The 16,000-nt window shown below is 45.3% G+C and overlaps 1 protein-coding gene across 4 annotated transcripts in view; it reads left to right on the top strand.

Annotated features, from left to right (window-relative positions):
- CAST (calpastatin) overlaps positions 1-16,000 on the top strand; it is a 68,438-nt gene that overhangs the window by 20,291 nt on the left and 32,147 nt on the right. For 3 of the 4 annotated variants that reach the window (XM_075410990.1, XM_075410992.1, XM_075410993.1), the window contains exon 4: positions 14,054-14,113. In XM_075410990.1, the coding sequence (XP_075267105.1) occupies positions 14,054-14,113 (60 nt within the window). The remainder of the gene's footprint in view (positions 1-14,053; positions 14,114-16,000) is intronic. The other variant, XM_075410991.1, reaches the window with a different exon arrangement.

The raw sequence follows: 16,000 nt of genomic DNA on the forward strand, positions 1-16,000 counted from the left end.
TAGCTTTAATGCGGCTTGCGTGGAAAATCTCTTTCGATTCCTTAATCATTTTGTTGGTCAATAATACTCTTCATTGGTGTACCTTACCCCAGATCAGTTTCTAATTTCTTTGAAGAGGCGGGTGAGGTGGGGCAGTTAAGTTGCTCCAGCTAGAGCTGTTCATTTTTTTTAACCTACTCTTACCCTGTGGTGAAATTACTAGCTCTACATTGAATAGCCAGAGGTTTTTTTGCTGCCTCTGTTTATGGCCAAAGTAATTTTTCCTTCAGTTAGTGAGTAATAATAACTGATGGCTTGTGTTCTGCTTGGGTCGCCTGTGTTCCCGAGTTTAGGATACAGGAAGTTGTGTGTGATGAATGCTTGTTATTGCTTAATGCCTGGCTAGTATGTGGGTAGTTTAACATGCCTGTGATGTGGGCTACTCCCCAGAGCAAGCACTTGGCTCTCTGGCTTCATTTTCGTATCACTGTGTATATGAGCTGCCATTCTTTGCGTCTTAATTTTATCCCTGTGCTCTTTGTTGTTTCACTCTTACGTTCCTGGCACTGCAGCCAGTGTTTATGCACTGCTCAGTGTCTTCTCACAGGGATTTTATTCGGCTGCATAGGTGTCCATGTGGTATGAGGATTAAGTGCTCCCTCTCATCTCTACCGGTTTTGTGTTCTCTGTGTTAAGAGCACCTAGAAGTTTGATCGGCAGCTGTGATGTGCCCAGTTTCTGTATGACTCAAATCTAAATGAATAATTTAAAGATACTTAACTGAAACGGATGTTCTGACTTCTTTCTACCCATCACAAGCCCTTCTTTCCTTTTTGATGTGAAGTCCAGTTTGACTGTTCTTTTGCACCAGGGCGTTTTCAGTAAGCACATGCCTTATGGAGTGAAAAGTTCGATTCAAGTAAGGTTATGATCATCAGGAATATTTACTGGTTGCTTATGAGCAGCCTCTTCCATGTATACATTCACTGCCAAGGTGCACAAACCAGGAGATCATTGCTACCATCGTGAGCAGGCAGCAGTGCAGAGGAAAAACTGAACCAACCTCCTTCCTCTGCAGAAGGTACCCTACCAGCGCTGCGGTGTTTTCTTTTGCAGCCTTTTAAATTGTTTTTGCCAGTTCCATCGCCAACAGGAAAGCCAATTTCTAGCTCAGTGTTCAATCATCGCTATTAATAGCAGGTGCTAATATTTGAACACAGCTGGATCCAGCTATCTTTCCTGGATCTTTATGTTCTTATATGGTAGTTCTATTGATGTCAAATGATGTTTTTCTGCTTTTTTGGTAGCAGATTTTTGGCATTGCTCTTAATGAGTTCTTAATGAGTAATTACTTTCTTTTTGCTGCTGGCTGCTATAGCTTAGTAAATATCTTTGTCCATATTGCTTTCAAGGACAATTTATTGAAGCAGTGTTGTTAAGAATTCAACAACAATAGAAATTCAGTAAGAATTATTTTTATTTCAGCCTTGACTGATCTGGAATATTTTCAGAGGAGAATATTTTTTCAGAGGAAGTATGCCCCCACTTACTGCAGGGGTGTTGGGCGAGATGACCTCCAACGGTCCCTTCCAACACAAGGCATTCTGTGATTCTGTTTTATCCCTAAAGCTTCTAGATCTTAATGATTTAAGAAATTTAAGGTTACTTTCAGCTGGCACGCAAATTAACACTGTTTTGAAGGGGGATTCAATCTGCTGTCTTGTGCAAAAAACAGGGAAACGGCACAGAAAAAAAGAAAGAGCAATTACTAAATACCTTGGAGTGAAGTCTCTGCTGTTTCTGCAGCAGACTGGATACTCTGTCACAAGTTGCCTGGATTATCATCAAAAGTGATTCCTACTGTCAGTATATTTGCTGGGATTTTTTCTTCTGCTACATAACTACTTAGCAGTCACTAAATTTTTATTTTACGAGCTTTGCACAGACACCTTATTGTGAAGGAAGGCATTTTTGAATAGAAGGCATCTGAAGTCACAGTACTGATTGGGAACGTCCACAGAAATGCGTAAATTTATTCCTGTGTTACCAGTCGCACTGTGAAGGTTGGAAAGGCTTTCTCTAAATTTTGAGGCAGAAAAATATTTAAATGGGCTACCCGAGAACTTCCTTTTCATGTTCTCCTTAGAGCAGATGTGTGTGGCAAACCCCAGGGCTGCTCCTCCAGTGAAAATCACAAGAACTGTGTCTGTCTAGAGAACAGCGCTGGTTTTCTTGGTAGCAAAGGCATGCTAAAAATAGAACAAAATGTTAAAAATGGGAAGCTGTAGGAGTACAGAAGCTGCCTCCTGCATGGAGGAGCTGGCTTTGTGTAATGTTATGGGGTGCAGCGTCCCATCACCCGAGGTCATCTTCACGTTTGAGAAGCAGGGCTGTAAAAGAGGCCTCCGATCCGGAGACCGCTGCAAAAGTTGCAGCTTGTAAAGCCGTGCAATGATGAAAAATAATGCGATCGTTTCACCCGAAAAAATTCTGTATTTCACTCAAAAATGGGGTATCTTCCTCATCAGCCTGTGTTATTATCTTCGGGCATTTTACCCTTTCTCATTCTCTTCTAGGGCTGACTTTCATTTCTTGTTCCTTGAGATAAAGGGTGACATAGAGGCTATTATGAAAAAGTGGGGGTTTGTTAGTGGTGTGGGGGCTTTTCCTTAAAAAAAAAAAAAAGTACAAAACCCCCCTCCCGTACTACAGGTATTAAGAATTTGATTACGTAGCAAAAAAACCCTAAATTTGAAGAGAGGGCCTGCCCCTCCGGGACCGCCCTTCCTCGGGCCGGGACTGCCCCTCAGGGACCCCCCACCCCAGGCCTAAGGTCCGGCCTGCCCCTCAGGACTCACGGGCCTGCCCTTCGGAACCCCCCCCTCCGGGCCTAGGGCCGGGCCTGCCCCTCCGGGACCCCCCCCCTCCGGGCCTAGGGCCGGGCCTGCCCCTCGGGATCCCACCCCCGGGCGTAGGGCTGCTCCGGGCCGCAGATGGGGCTCCCGGGCCTGCCCCTCCGGGACCCCCTCCCCGGGCCTAGGGCCGGGCCTGCCCTTCAGGGACCCCCTCCCACCCCCCCTAGGCCTAGGGCCGGGCCTGCCCCTCGGGACCCCCCCGCACCGGGCGTAGGGCTGCTCCGGGCCGCAGGTGGGGCTCCCGGGCCTTGCCGGGCGCGGAGCCCGTGGCTCGCAGAGGGCTGGGCCAGCACCGCCTGGAAACCGAAGCCGCCGCCTGCGCGGAGCCGAGCCGCCGCGGCGTCCTCGCCGTCCTGCCGCGGAGAAGGCACGCGTCTACCGCGTAAGTCAGCTCTGCGCACCGGCTTCGCTCTCCTCCTCCTCCCTCTGCTGCTGGGGGCCCGCAGGCATCCGCGGTCAGCTTTTTTTTTTTCTTTTTTTTTTTTTTTCCTTCCTCTCTTCCGGGAGTTTTGCGGGCAGAAGCTGCGGGCTGGCAGGGCTGCCGAGGCGGTCCCGTCGCCAGCGGGCCGGGGTCGCCGGCTGTGAGTGAACCGGCGCTGGGAGGTGTTCCTGTGTGGGCACGGCGCTAGCCTCCATGTTTTACGCGTTACACAAGGAGTGGTTTACGTGACAGAGCAGTGTTGGAGAAGAGAGGGACGAGGAGGAGCAGTGTCTGAGCTGCTCTGTGTTTCTGCTGTTGCTTTGGGCTTCTTTTTCTTTCCTCGTTGCTCGCAGCCCATGCTGTTCTTCCTTCAAAAACCTGTGTCGTTTTGGTTTTTTGACGGACAGATGCAGAGCTGAGTGTGCCGATGGCACGTACAGAATATTGCGTAGTCAGGGTGTGGGGATCTGCCAGAGCAGCTTCTCGGTTGTGGCATGCTGAGGTATCAACAACGTGTTGACAACAAACCAAGCACAGCAAACGTGTGGGAAAAATAATACTTTTCAATAATTGTTTGGTTTTGTTGGTGTTGTAGTAGTAGAAATTAGATAGCTGAGTGTTGCTTAGGCTGTGCTACTGTTTGCTTATAGTTCCTGTAAACTAAAACTGCTGATCCATAATCATGAGTGTTTCCAGTCTGGTCCGGCAGCAAGCTGAGCAAACAAAGTCTATCTTCATGTCATTAAGTGGCAGTATCAGTATCTTCCCTCCTCTTCTCTGCTTTGGAGAAAGTGAAAATAGTGTGTTAAAGAACACAGAGTTCTTGTTCCGCATTGCAGAGACCTCTGCTGAGTTCTTGATCTGTTGTCTTTTTTTGATGGCTAATTTTCTCTGTGCTGTATTTTTTTTAATTGACATAAAACATAACAGATAATAATTTCTTCTACGTAAGACATTTTGTTCTCTAGACTAATGTATTTCTTACTGTCAACCTCTTGTATAAAACAGTGCTTTTTTTTGTTTTTTTTTTTAATGGGAGTGACTAGGTGTGTGAAAATTCTGTTCCTGGTCTCAGCCTCAGGGACAGGTCCCTCAGCCGGGTATCTCACAGCTGTAGTTCTGGAGCTTTGCACCTTACATGGACACTCCCAGTCTGAAACCTAGGCAAAGTCATGTTGCCCTGAAGGTGGTGGCTCTTTGAGGCCTGGGAATGGGGGTAGAGGAGAAACGTCTGTCTCCAGAAAGTAAAGGAGCTGCTTTTTCAGTGAGTTGGTCTCTGTTGTGTTCATGCTCATCACGTCTGCTCTTGTTTTCCTTAGGGAAACACAGAAAGCTTGGGAGTTTGTCGAGAGTCTCTTCTGCCAAAGTAAGAGCCTTGTAGGGAGGCTGGGAGGTCGGTGGCCGTGCACACTCCTTGGCAGCTCTTTAAGGCTCAGAAACCTTCCTGGTTTTGGAAGAAGGCAGCTCTGTGCCTGCCTTCATGCCTTGCTTAGTAGAAGTGCTTGAACCCACTAGGAAACTCATATCTTTGATCCCCAGGAAGGAAGGAAGCCTCTGTGAGGCAGGACAAGGCCTCACAAAGGTGGAGATTTTATATTTTTTTAATTGAACAGTAACATTCTTATTTCTAAAAAGCATGCGTGGGGCCCTTCTGAAGCAGCTTTGGGTTATCCTGAGTTAAGAGCCGGTGCTGAAGGGAGAAGTGCCCCAATCTGGCTCTTTTTGAGTGGGAATAGTAAAACAATGTTGAATTTTTCTAGAGTGGTCTAAGAAAAAAACCCAACACACACCCACCCCCACCCACAGTCACCCCTAGCAGGTTATGCAGTGTTATCCTTAGATGATATTTTAACAGCAAAGTTTAGTTGAGATTCCTTGACTTGGTGTTTGTAGGATTGTTTATCCTTTATTTTCCGTTTATTTTGGTAGCCAGCGCTGTTGTGATGTGTGTATATCAGTTCATATGGCTTCACGAATAATATTTTGTTTCTGCATCCTGGGGTTGAAAAATACAATTTCTAATTCAGAGTATTGCTGATTAGGTCTTGTGACTGCCAGCCGCCCATTTTGAGTACTCCCTAGTTTGAGTATTGTAACAAAAATAACTGAGCTCATAACTTCGGAGATCTTCAGTCTTAAGATGAAGTCCGCTTTTACATAACATTTCTGTCCTTTTAAACCCCTCATTGTAGAACACTGGTTCTGTTTGCAGTCCACCATTTCTGTCCCAGCTCTGCTGGGAAGGGCTTTGCGAGCTGTCCCCCGGTGACACTGCAGACCAAGTGACACAAATCCTGGCTGAGCTCAGCAGCTCTGGGTGGCTTGTGGCTGGCACCTAACCGCGTGTTTTCCTGATGTTTTCTTATCAGCTTGCAGTTAGCTGCCACGGGTAGCTTTGGAACATTCTGGTTTGTAAAACAACATGCAGAGAGGGAAACAGTTAGCTGTAGTAATTAGAGCTAAATAGTGACCTTCTGCAGGACTGATAACTGAAAAGGGGATTATTGAGCTGTCTGGAAAAAAGGAGAGCTCTGCTGCGGTGACCAGCTTGTGCCTTACTGTAATGCTCTGTTGTGCAGAGTGGGAACCTGAGAAGAGTGGTGACGGTACTGGTGTGCTGCTTCTAATATCTGAATATGACTGAATGAAAATGAAATTCCGGTATGTGCCAGCTTGTAGAGTTTATGGTGATGGAAACAGGAAGTTTCCAAGAGGAGGTAATCAAAGAGCACATTGAAGAAGAAATAACAACGTGGGGTTTAAAACAAATTAATTATGTCAGAACTCTTTTCGTGACACTGCTGTATGTCCGATGAGGAGTTTTGCCTGATGATGAAAATTGTGGTTTTTGTGGGTATTTCTGCATGTGTAGCTGAGGGAACTGTCAGGTTAGGTAACCCATTCTGTGATCAGATGGGAATACAAAGGTCACTCTTCATCAAAATGGCAGTAAAATGAACATCTTTGACAGCGAAAAGTAAGTTTGAAAATAAAATGCTGGAGAGGTATAATCTGGATATGAAAACAGAGCTTACTTGCAGTCTTTGCTTCCGACTCCATCTGAAAGGAAGGAGGAGTGCATCTCCAGTGATCTCATGAAGTGTTGGCCCGTTTGCGTGCGCGTGGACTCTGAAGGCAGCACATGAACTCTGATTACCCTGCTCAGCATGTGCTGGCTTTCTTTCCAGACCACTTGCAATAATCATGAAGGGACATTAAATAGAAATTGTCCTTGTAAAGATTATAAAGCAGTAGCCATGCTAAATACTGAAGTCTAAATAATTTCTTCACCCCGTGAGCCAAACTCTGTGTATGTAAAGGTTCTTCGTGTTTGGGTACTGCTCTGTGACCAACTAGGAAACTCTTTTCCTCTGCTTCCGAAACAAATAAACAACCAAACAGCAAATAAGTTGTGGAAGCATTGGGCACAGTGGGAGATGTTAACAAATGAATGCACAGTGCTTCTTACCATCAGCTGTGGGCTGGTTCTAACTTCTTCTGCATATCCCTGGCTTCCTGCGTAGAAGTAAGTGTAAACTGAGGTGTCAGAAGTTCAAGAAGAGTCAAAGGGTACAAAAATTATTTAAAGTCAAATGTCATTTGCTGCCCTCAGTTGTTTTTTTGTTCAAGCATAAAGCTGTTTCAGACTCTTAATAGTGACTGAGTAGTTACTAAAATAAAGAAAACCAAGCATACTGGTGTTGAGCTTTGGACTTGACATAGATTGCTGAAATCCAGAAATCTTAAAACAGACATCTAACCTGAAGGTGGTTTGACAGAGCAGTGAGTTTCTGGGTGGCATGAAGCCTTGTTCTACACTGCGGTAGATACAATGCTGATCTCACTCACAAGGTTGTACTTGGTGGCATTTGATTTACTGTGACCAAATTCGAATGCAAGCAGGTTACCTTAAAAAAACACTGCTTAAAAACCCATTACTTTAAATTTGAGCACTATGGTTAATCAGCTTTAGCTGATACATAAAATTCAGTGTTGCTAAATTTCTGTGCCAAAATGGCAGAAATTTTATTTTAGCAATCAAAATAGAAGACAACAGTAAGTGTCAGTCTGTCTTATGAAGGTTGTCTGGCTAAATGTGCTGTGATCGTCAATAAATTTAGCAGCACTCAAGACTGTAAAAACGCTTCATGACCTGAACAGCTTTTCAATTTCTTGGTTCAAACAAAGCTCTTTAAAAAATTGTTATGTTTTTGTTCATGAGAAGATGGATTTGTTTGTTTCCTACACGGTCTTTTAACATCTGTAAATGATGGCTGGTCTTGCTTCTGGGTATAGATTAATACTTGTTGCAAATACTTATTCTGTGTGGTGTGAAAATTGCAGAATAATAAAATTTCACTGTTAATCATTTCCCTGGTAGTAACCTGGATTATCTTTTGAATTGAGTTTTGCAGAGAGGTGTGGTCCTGTGTTACCAGTGGTCTTTGAGTTTTGTCTCTCTGATTCATTACAGCCAACTGTCTGATCTGGGAAAGAAGCACCGACATAATCCTACTGTTTGTTACTAGTTTTACTGTCGTTGAGGAGGAGTGCCTGTGGAGTTTGGAGGCTGTCAGACGGCACACCCACTTCTGGAGCATTCCACGATGGCACTTGAGGCAGGGATGTCCTGGTGAGGCTCTCCTGATGGCTGAGTTCCGTGCATAGTCCAGCAGACTTACCTGGTGAGGTTCATCTGACCTCGGCAGATGAGTATGCCTTAGCTGTGCCTCAGTTCATTCTTCATGTCTGCGCAGAACTGTCAGTGTGTATTTGAACAGAGCACAATCTATTACTAAGTTTCTTAGTTCTAAAGGCAAGTCAGTTTATGTCTAAAATTGCTTTTTCTTTGTCAAGTTGTGGAAATTTAAACTCTAATAATAGTAATAGTTTTTACTTACTTAAAGTGATATTCACACCAGCTGAGTTTATGGGTGTTAAAAGCACAGGAAGCATCCGTAGAGATAGCAGGCTTTTTGTTGTTAGTTTTGGTTTTGTGTTTTGATTGTTTGGGATTTTTTTTTTAAGGTAGGTGTTTAAAAGCATATATATTGAAGAGATGAACCACCAAGGCATGAATTGAGCAAACTGCTTGTTCAAATGAATCTCCATGCTTCGGTATTAAATTCTGCTGGGTTTGGTTTGCTTTGTGGCAACCAGTGCAAAGTTGTGGGGCTTTTCTGAGTCAGAGCTGTAATGAGCTCAGTGGCATTGCAGTAACAGCATTAGCAAAGAATTTTAGATTGAGTTAGAATCTAGCTCCAGAAAAAGCCGATTCTCCAAGGTTTTGTTTTTCTCACTCCCTCTCAGTAGCTGGCACGAGCAGTAGGTTTTGCTTACAGCATGCAATGTTTGTGAGTTTCAGCAATGATAACAGGCTTTAGAAATGGAGGAGGCACGCTGGTAGTCATGTGGCAGAATCGGTCGTTAGAACTTGCAATGTGAATTGCTCAGAAGAGATACCGTGCTGATTACTTCCACAAAGAAACTCATCGCAGCAGGATGAGTAGTGGGAATGTTTTGTGTAAATACACCAGTGTCTGAATAATATACAGGTACTAACTGGAATCCTATATCCTGCTATTCCATTTCGTTAAGTTCTTGGTATTAAAACTCCACAGAATTATCTGGGAGCCTGAAATCTTGGGGGAAAAAATTGTTCTCTTGGTTGTGTGGGGTTTTTTTTAACTTTCTCTTAAAAAGATGTTGTTTTTCTTATCAACATAATAAAGGAACTATGTATAGGAACAGTAATTATGAAGTAATTGTTTTAGGAATTACTTGGGTTGGAAAATGACATAGAAGCACTCAAATTTGTAATTTTTAATTCAGCTATTATAGATACTGTAATAATAAAATCTATATAAAGAGGTAGTTTCAGTGGTATGTTTTTTCCACTTTCAAGTCACTGCATATCTTAGCTGCTGTGTAACTTCAAATATAGATGTTTATGTATTTTTGTATGTCTATATTTGTACATATACGCACACATACAGGTGTTGACTCAGACTGTGTCTTGCAGCTCCGCTTGGCTCAATGGAAAATTAGTGGAAATAACTCATTATTTTTGACAGTAGGTCTCTACATCTTGCGAACGCTGTTAATTAAAGCTCGGCAACAGAGCCGTTCGTGTAAAGAAGCAACCATTTGTGTTCAGGTAGATCATGTTTTGCCTTGTATTACACAGCCTTTAATAGTAACACTGCAGTAGTAACATTGCTGTTAACTGTAAGCCTGAGAAGCAATCCCGGCTTATTCATGTGTGAAGTGTGTAAGCCCAGAGGAGAGCTCGGGTGGCCACAGAGGACTCCTCATTCCTCTCTCCTACGTTGGGCACAGCTAGTTCACTCAGAAAATATTTATATAGGCTGGCCCAAAGGCTGCTGTGGCTGGAAGTGCTGGCTTCATCTCAGCAGCCCCTGTTGTGGAGTGACGCTTCTCCCAGAAGCGAGATTCTTGAGCTCTGGCATGAGAGATTCTTTGTTACAGAATAAGCCACTTTCTTCTTTTCCTGTTTTCTTGGCTCCATGACCAGAGGACAAAACACCAGGTGCCATCTTGCTTTTTCTGTGACTGAGTCCCTCATACATATTTTTTCTTCACATTTGATTCCTAAACCTGTCCTCAGATCTTTCTTGCTTAATCTATACTGCAGTGTGGTGGCCAAAACTGTCCTAGCGCTTGACCTAGAGAAGTTCAAGCCAAAAAGACAGAAAGTTATTCCTGTATTTTACAGCTGTATTTATGTTGTCGTGGTAACAGATTTTTATCTCTGATTCCTGTTGGTTATTTTTGGCAAGAGTATCTCAGCCTGTGGCATTGTATCCTTGCGTGTTTTTCTTAGTGTTGCTGCCTGCCTAGCTTTTGGGTTTTTGTGTTGTTGTATCCGACCTCCTCCAACCTGCTGCCCGCCTGTCGGAGATCCTTCAGGAACTCCCCAGAACGTTCAGACTGGAACCTGGAGGAAAGCAAGCTTGAAACCCCCATGATGCACACCAACTTCCTATTCCACTCGGGAAAACGTCACCTGGAGCTGCAGTGACAGCATGTCCTCCTCTAGAGGTTCCTGCGTTCTTATCCAGCGGGCTGGCTGCCGTGTTGGAGTGTGTTGAGTGTTGTGTTGTCTTTACGCACTTCATTCTTGGCTGGTGTGTTGATTCTTACTTACTCTCTTCTTGTCATCGAAGTATTTCTGTATGGGTTGCTTGGTGTTTTCAGCATCGTGTTTTTGAAGCCGGGTGATGGCTGCGTTGTTACCTGGCTGTTCCTTTCTCAGGGTGGGCAGTGACCTTCCTCAGTCTGATGAATCTTCTCCATGGATTTACGAAATGCGTAGTTTCAGTTGACAGTAGCTCTTGCTGTGTTGCATGTGGGGCGATTTCAATTGACTTTGAGCTTTCTGTGACCAAGAGCTCTTATGGATTTCTTCACCTGCTGTTTTCTGTTTCCAAAGGGTGTTTGCATCCAGTTCTCTGAACAGTTAAAATTATTTTCTCTTGATGTTTGTCAGCTGCACTTTTTTTTTTCCTTCTCCTGTTGCAGTTTCCCTTTTGCTTCTAGATTTCTGGGGTGCATGAAGTGAGACTAGGTACCAAACTTTTGATAGGCTTTCTTGTTTTGTTGTGTTCTACTAACCCACTTTTTAGCTTTTGTAACTGTTCTGTTTCAACACTACCATGAAGATTGTCCTGCTGATTTGACAAGAGTTTCTAAGGGCATTCATTCTCTTATCTGGTTAGGTCCCCAGTCTCTTCATCAGCCCTTGCTGGAAAGCCGTGCTCTAACTCGCTGCCAAGAGCATCTGAGGTCCGCTGGTCAGATCCTCTGCTTGTCTGTCGGTCTGTCTGTGCCTGCCCTGCCGGCCATGGGCTGGTTAGGGCACAGGCTGTGCTCTGCTAGCAGGGTGGGGTAATTAACAGGTACCAGTCCTCACTTCATCAGTATTCATCCATGTCTTTCCAGCTGCTTCTGTGGTGGTCGTGGGGGTCCTGTGCTGCCGGTGGTTCCTCTGTGGGAGGTGAACCCTGTGTGCCCCTGTGCTCTTTGCCGCGGGGTTCACCTCCTGTCCCCGCTCGCAGAGCTGCTTCCCGAAGGGCTGTGCAGCTGCCATCCCCCGCACCGGGACCCCCGGCTGCCCCTTGCTCGCAGGGGACCTTCCCCGCGGGCCTGGGCCGGCTCGGCATCCTCCATCACCCGTGCCTCTCCCCGAGCAGGAGGAGCAGGCGTCGGAGCCGATGATGCTTATTTTTCCATCTGCTGTCGGCTCTTCGCTCCGGGGCATCCCCGACAGCTCACCAAGCCCTGTGCTTTCCCTGCAGGACCACTGCCCGGCTCTCTGCCGAGACCAGCCTGCACGGCAAGTCAAGCTCTCCTCCTTCCTGCTTCTCTGTTTGGCAGCTTGGGCTTTTTTCAGGAGAGGGGGGGTTTGCCACCCCTGGGTGCGAGCAGGGTGTGCCTGCCCGGGCGGCGGGAGCTGTGTGTCAGGCCGTTACTATCCCAGTTGCTAGGCAGCGTTTTAATATTTACATCCGCGCCTGACACGCGTCTGTGTGTTGCTTCACCCCTTCCCTGGTCTGACTGTCAGTGCACCCGGTTAGCAGCTGGGCACGGCTAGAGACGGGAGAGGCAGAACAGGCCTGCAGTAAAAAGTAGTCCCCGGAGTCAGGCTGGTGTTCACCCTCTGCATGGTGGCTTCCAAACGGTGGTTGGACCTCGGCAGCTTCTTGCGTTGCCCATCTGCAAGGCTCAGCGTGGGTGCAGACCCTGAGCACTAAAGGGCTGGGGGGTACAAGGACCGCCGTCCTCCTCGTAGTGTCTCTTTTTCAAGGAGAGAGTGGAACACTGGAGGCCCTGAATAGTGGGTAATTTGGGAAAAACGTGCTTTAAACGAAGCGAGGCAGACGTGGCCCCGAGGGAGCCCAAAGGCTGTCGTGGTACCTACTGCGGTGGTCTGCGGGATGATGCCTTCCGCTCCCCCCCACCCTTCCCGCTCCCCCCCAATCCCCAGGACAGGCTTTTCTTCGCCGAATCAACCGAGTGTTTCAGGGAGGATGGCTTGGCGTTCTCCATAGCCACTGATGAACAGCTGTACATTAAACTTTTATATCCTGAAACTACTCTTCTTCCTCCACAAGCATTTGAACTCCTCATCCCCCAGCTCCTGCTGGTTACGGCCATCCAGCTGGACGGGGTGGAAGGAAGGCGCTGGCTGCTTGGGGAGGTTTTCACTGATCTCTGCCGGTTGTAGTGGTGCTGCTGTGCTGGAATGGGGGAAAGAAATTCTTGGTGTTTTGTGAGGAAAAGGCTTGGTAGGAGTTTTCAGAGGGGAGGAAGGGATCAGGGCTCAGATAAATGTGTTTTTCTTAAATCAACAGGGACTAAGGTGACTAAGAGGAAGCTGTAGAGCAGGTACCTACTTGTTAGTCGTGTAGAAGGAATTCAGAGTAGTTTCGCGGAGAAGAAAGAAAAGGAAAAACTACTAAAGGGCAAATTAAGAAAAATGGGGTTTGCCTACAGATTACCTGATGGTGGTAGTAGAAATGTATAAAAAGGTTGTTTAAAAAGTTCTGTTCCCTGTCCTGATGTAGGAGTCTCCGTACATTCCTGTGTGTCTCCACCCATGCAGAAGTTCCCATCTATTATGTAGTCAATCTATACATATATGGAAGCGGATATTGTTTGCTTACGTTTCTGTAGTGTGACAATTGCAGATTCTCTCTGGTGTACGGTTAGAGTAGTCAGACCTCCTACCAAGGTGTGCAGGATACCAGATAGGCTGGTGCTAGGGACACGCTGTCATCGCCATAGTGTACCTTTTAAATTCTGTGCAAGTTTTGTCTTACTGTTCAGAAAGGCTTATGCTATGAAAGGTTCTGGAAATGAGAACATTGTTCATATGGAAGTAAGAAGTCACCCTGGGTACGGAATAGTAATACAGCCTCAGAGTTCATTCGGACAGTGCATGTTTTCATACAGCAAGTGGCATGGTAAACATGAAGAACAAACGTAGAAAAATTGATAACTTGTGCTGTTCATTTAAATGTAAAGTACAAATGTGTCACTGTGATTGACGGCAGGTACGGGGTTGAGGAGAGGAACATGAAGTGGGAGTAGACAGGCAGTATAGCATCTGCATAAAGTATCGATGAGACAACCAGAGTGTTCTTTGCTGGGCTTTGAACTTTAGTACAATCACAGCAGAACTAAAACGTGCTGTTCAGTGATCAACATCACTGCAACTAGGAATAAGACTGTGTCATTTGGAGCTTTGCAAAAGGGTTGCGTGATACGTAGAAACACTTGTGTGTTTCGTACAGATTCATTATTCCTGTTTACTATAAATATTTGGTGTGACAAACTAGTAAATCCAAAAATACAATTTTTGTTAAAGAAAAAAAAAAAGAAATGTGGCAGAATCCATCACAGTAAGTATATATGTTTCAGTATGAGAGCAGGATTTGAGTTTGTTTTGATAGCTGACAGGAGATTCGCTTTCAGTACATGTCAAAGACAAAAAAATGTTGCAGGGACATCTGTGGGCTTCACGCTGTTGAAGTCCTACATACATGTATTGTAGAAATACAAACAGCACAGAAAGATCTAAAACGAGAACTCTTCAGTTAATTTATTCTGAATTTTTAGCTGGCTATATAATGAATTCAGGTTGCTTATGCTTGCTTAATAGTAGTACGTGTAACAAAGGTGGAATTAATTAATTTGCCTTTTTTTTTTCTCTCAGAAGCAGCCCTCCTCTGCGGATGCATCGAAACCACAAATTATGAAGCCATCTGAAACTAAGGTATGAATTCCTGGGAGACCTGTGCTTGCAGCGAAGCACAAATACACAAAGCAATGGAATTTCTTTTTCAGTACGCTGATGCAGAGTAACTTTACTTTGCATATTTCTACTCTGCAGCTTAGTTTCCTCTGCAAAAAATATCTAAAACATGCTGTACAAAGTACTCGGAGGATTTTGTGACAGCAATAGCAATTTTAGTTTTAGCTCACTCGCGCTTCGTGACATGTATGTAGCTCCCCCCAGTGTAATTACAGGGTCATTTACCTAATGATAGTTTTTCACATATTCAAAGAATTCAGGACAAGTTTCAGCTTCTGGTGTACGTACAGTTGCGTCTGCTCGTTAATCTCATATCTTTGTCTGTCTGACAGCTTCCTTGCCTTTGTCGTTTATGCCTGTTCTGTCTTGTCTTATGACTAGAACTCCTTTCGCATCGAGGCTGTGTCATCAGTCACGTACTTGTTAGAAGAGAGTCATAATCCTCCCTTACGCCTCTGTTGCCTAACACAATTTACGTATATTATTTAAACAACTGATAAAAGATCCCTGTTCCTTCATTTTCCATAACGAAAGCAGTGAAACCAACAAAGCCACCTAATACTGAGCTGGACCGGCAGGGACTTGTGCTGTGGCAGAGCAGAGGGCTGCCTGCACCTCATAGGATTACAGAATCATTAAGGTTGGAAAAGCCCTCTAAGGTCACCAAGGCCAACCGTCACCCCATCACCCCCATGCCTGCTAAGCCATGTCCCCAAGTGCCACATCCACACGGTTTTTGAACCGCTTCAGGGATGGGGACTCCACCACTGCCCTGGGCAGCCTGGGCCAATGCCTGACCACTCTTTCAGTAAAGACATTTTTCCCAGTATCCAATCTAAGCCTCCCATGATGCAGCTTGAGGCAATTTCCCAAGCACACACGAGGGATGCTGGGAGCAGCTGGGGTGAGGAGGCTCTGGAGCTGCCCTGGTCCAGCCCAGCTCTGCGGCCAGTCCGACTGCGGCAGGCCTCACCGGGCAGGCTGTGCAGCATCTCTGGGTGGCCACTTCGGAGGTTGTCATCACCTTTGTTACTGTGGTTTTTTTCCTTTTACCAAACAGGAAGTTCCTTTGCTGCAACGTGTATCTGGTGGCTCTTGTCATTTTAGTGTGTGTCTCTGAAGACAGCCTAGCTCCATCTTCTCTGTATTTGAAGTTAGCCAATACATTCCCTTCAGGCTTTTAAAACCCTTTTCCTCCACACGTGTAAGGCTTAGACTGGTAGCAGCAAGCTGGATGACAATTAAACCTTTTCTGTTTGTGCACCATCATCATTACTCACAAATGAAGGTATCGGCAACTCTCCAGTTTAATCTTCCTGTTCTGCTTGTGAGCGAACTGATTTGTGTTGTCTTCATTATTGATGCTGTTCTCCATATGGATTAAACCAGACAGCTATTTAAAAATCGTTATGGTTTGCCCTACTTGAAACTTGAAATAACTGCCAGAAGAATGTGGTATATTTCCTGTCAGATCTTTAAAACTGCTGTTTGCAAGACGAGACAAAAATAGAGTGGCAGAGGTGTACTTCAGTGCTGTGAGACAGGTAGACACACATCCCTTTGGAACAGCGTCCTGCGTTCACATGTGTAAGACAATTAGTGCTTGCTTCTAATGTCTCTTGCATTGTTAGTGTCTTCCTCGTGCTGCATTAAGCAAGTCATCTGCGTTTTGACAGTAGGCTTCTCTGAAAAGAAACACGGCTGCTGAGTCACTTTCATTTCTAGGCCTGAATTTCTTGCAAATTAACAACTCTTTCCTAATTGCCTTCTGCAGCCACGTCCCATTTGTCATTCCTAGACACTCTCTAGTGCGCAGCTGCCCTCACACGCATGCTCTGGACTCCTCTT

The sequence above is a fragment of the Opisthocomus hoazin genome, chromosome Z, assembly GCF_030867145.1.
Source record: "Opisthocomus hoazin isolate bOpiHoa1 chromosome Z, bOpiHoa1.hap1, whole genome shotgun sequence".
In the NCBI taxonomy this organism is placed as follows: Eukaryota; Metazoa; Chordata; class Aves; order Opisthocomiformes; family Opisthocomidae; genus Opisthocomus; species Opisthocomus hoazin.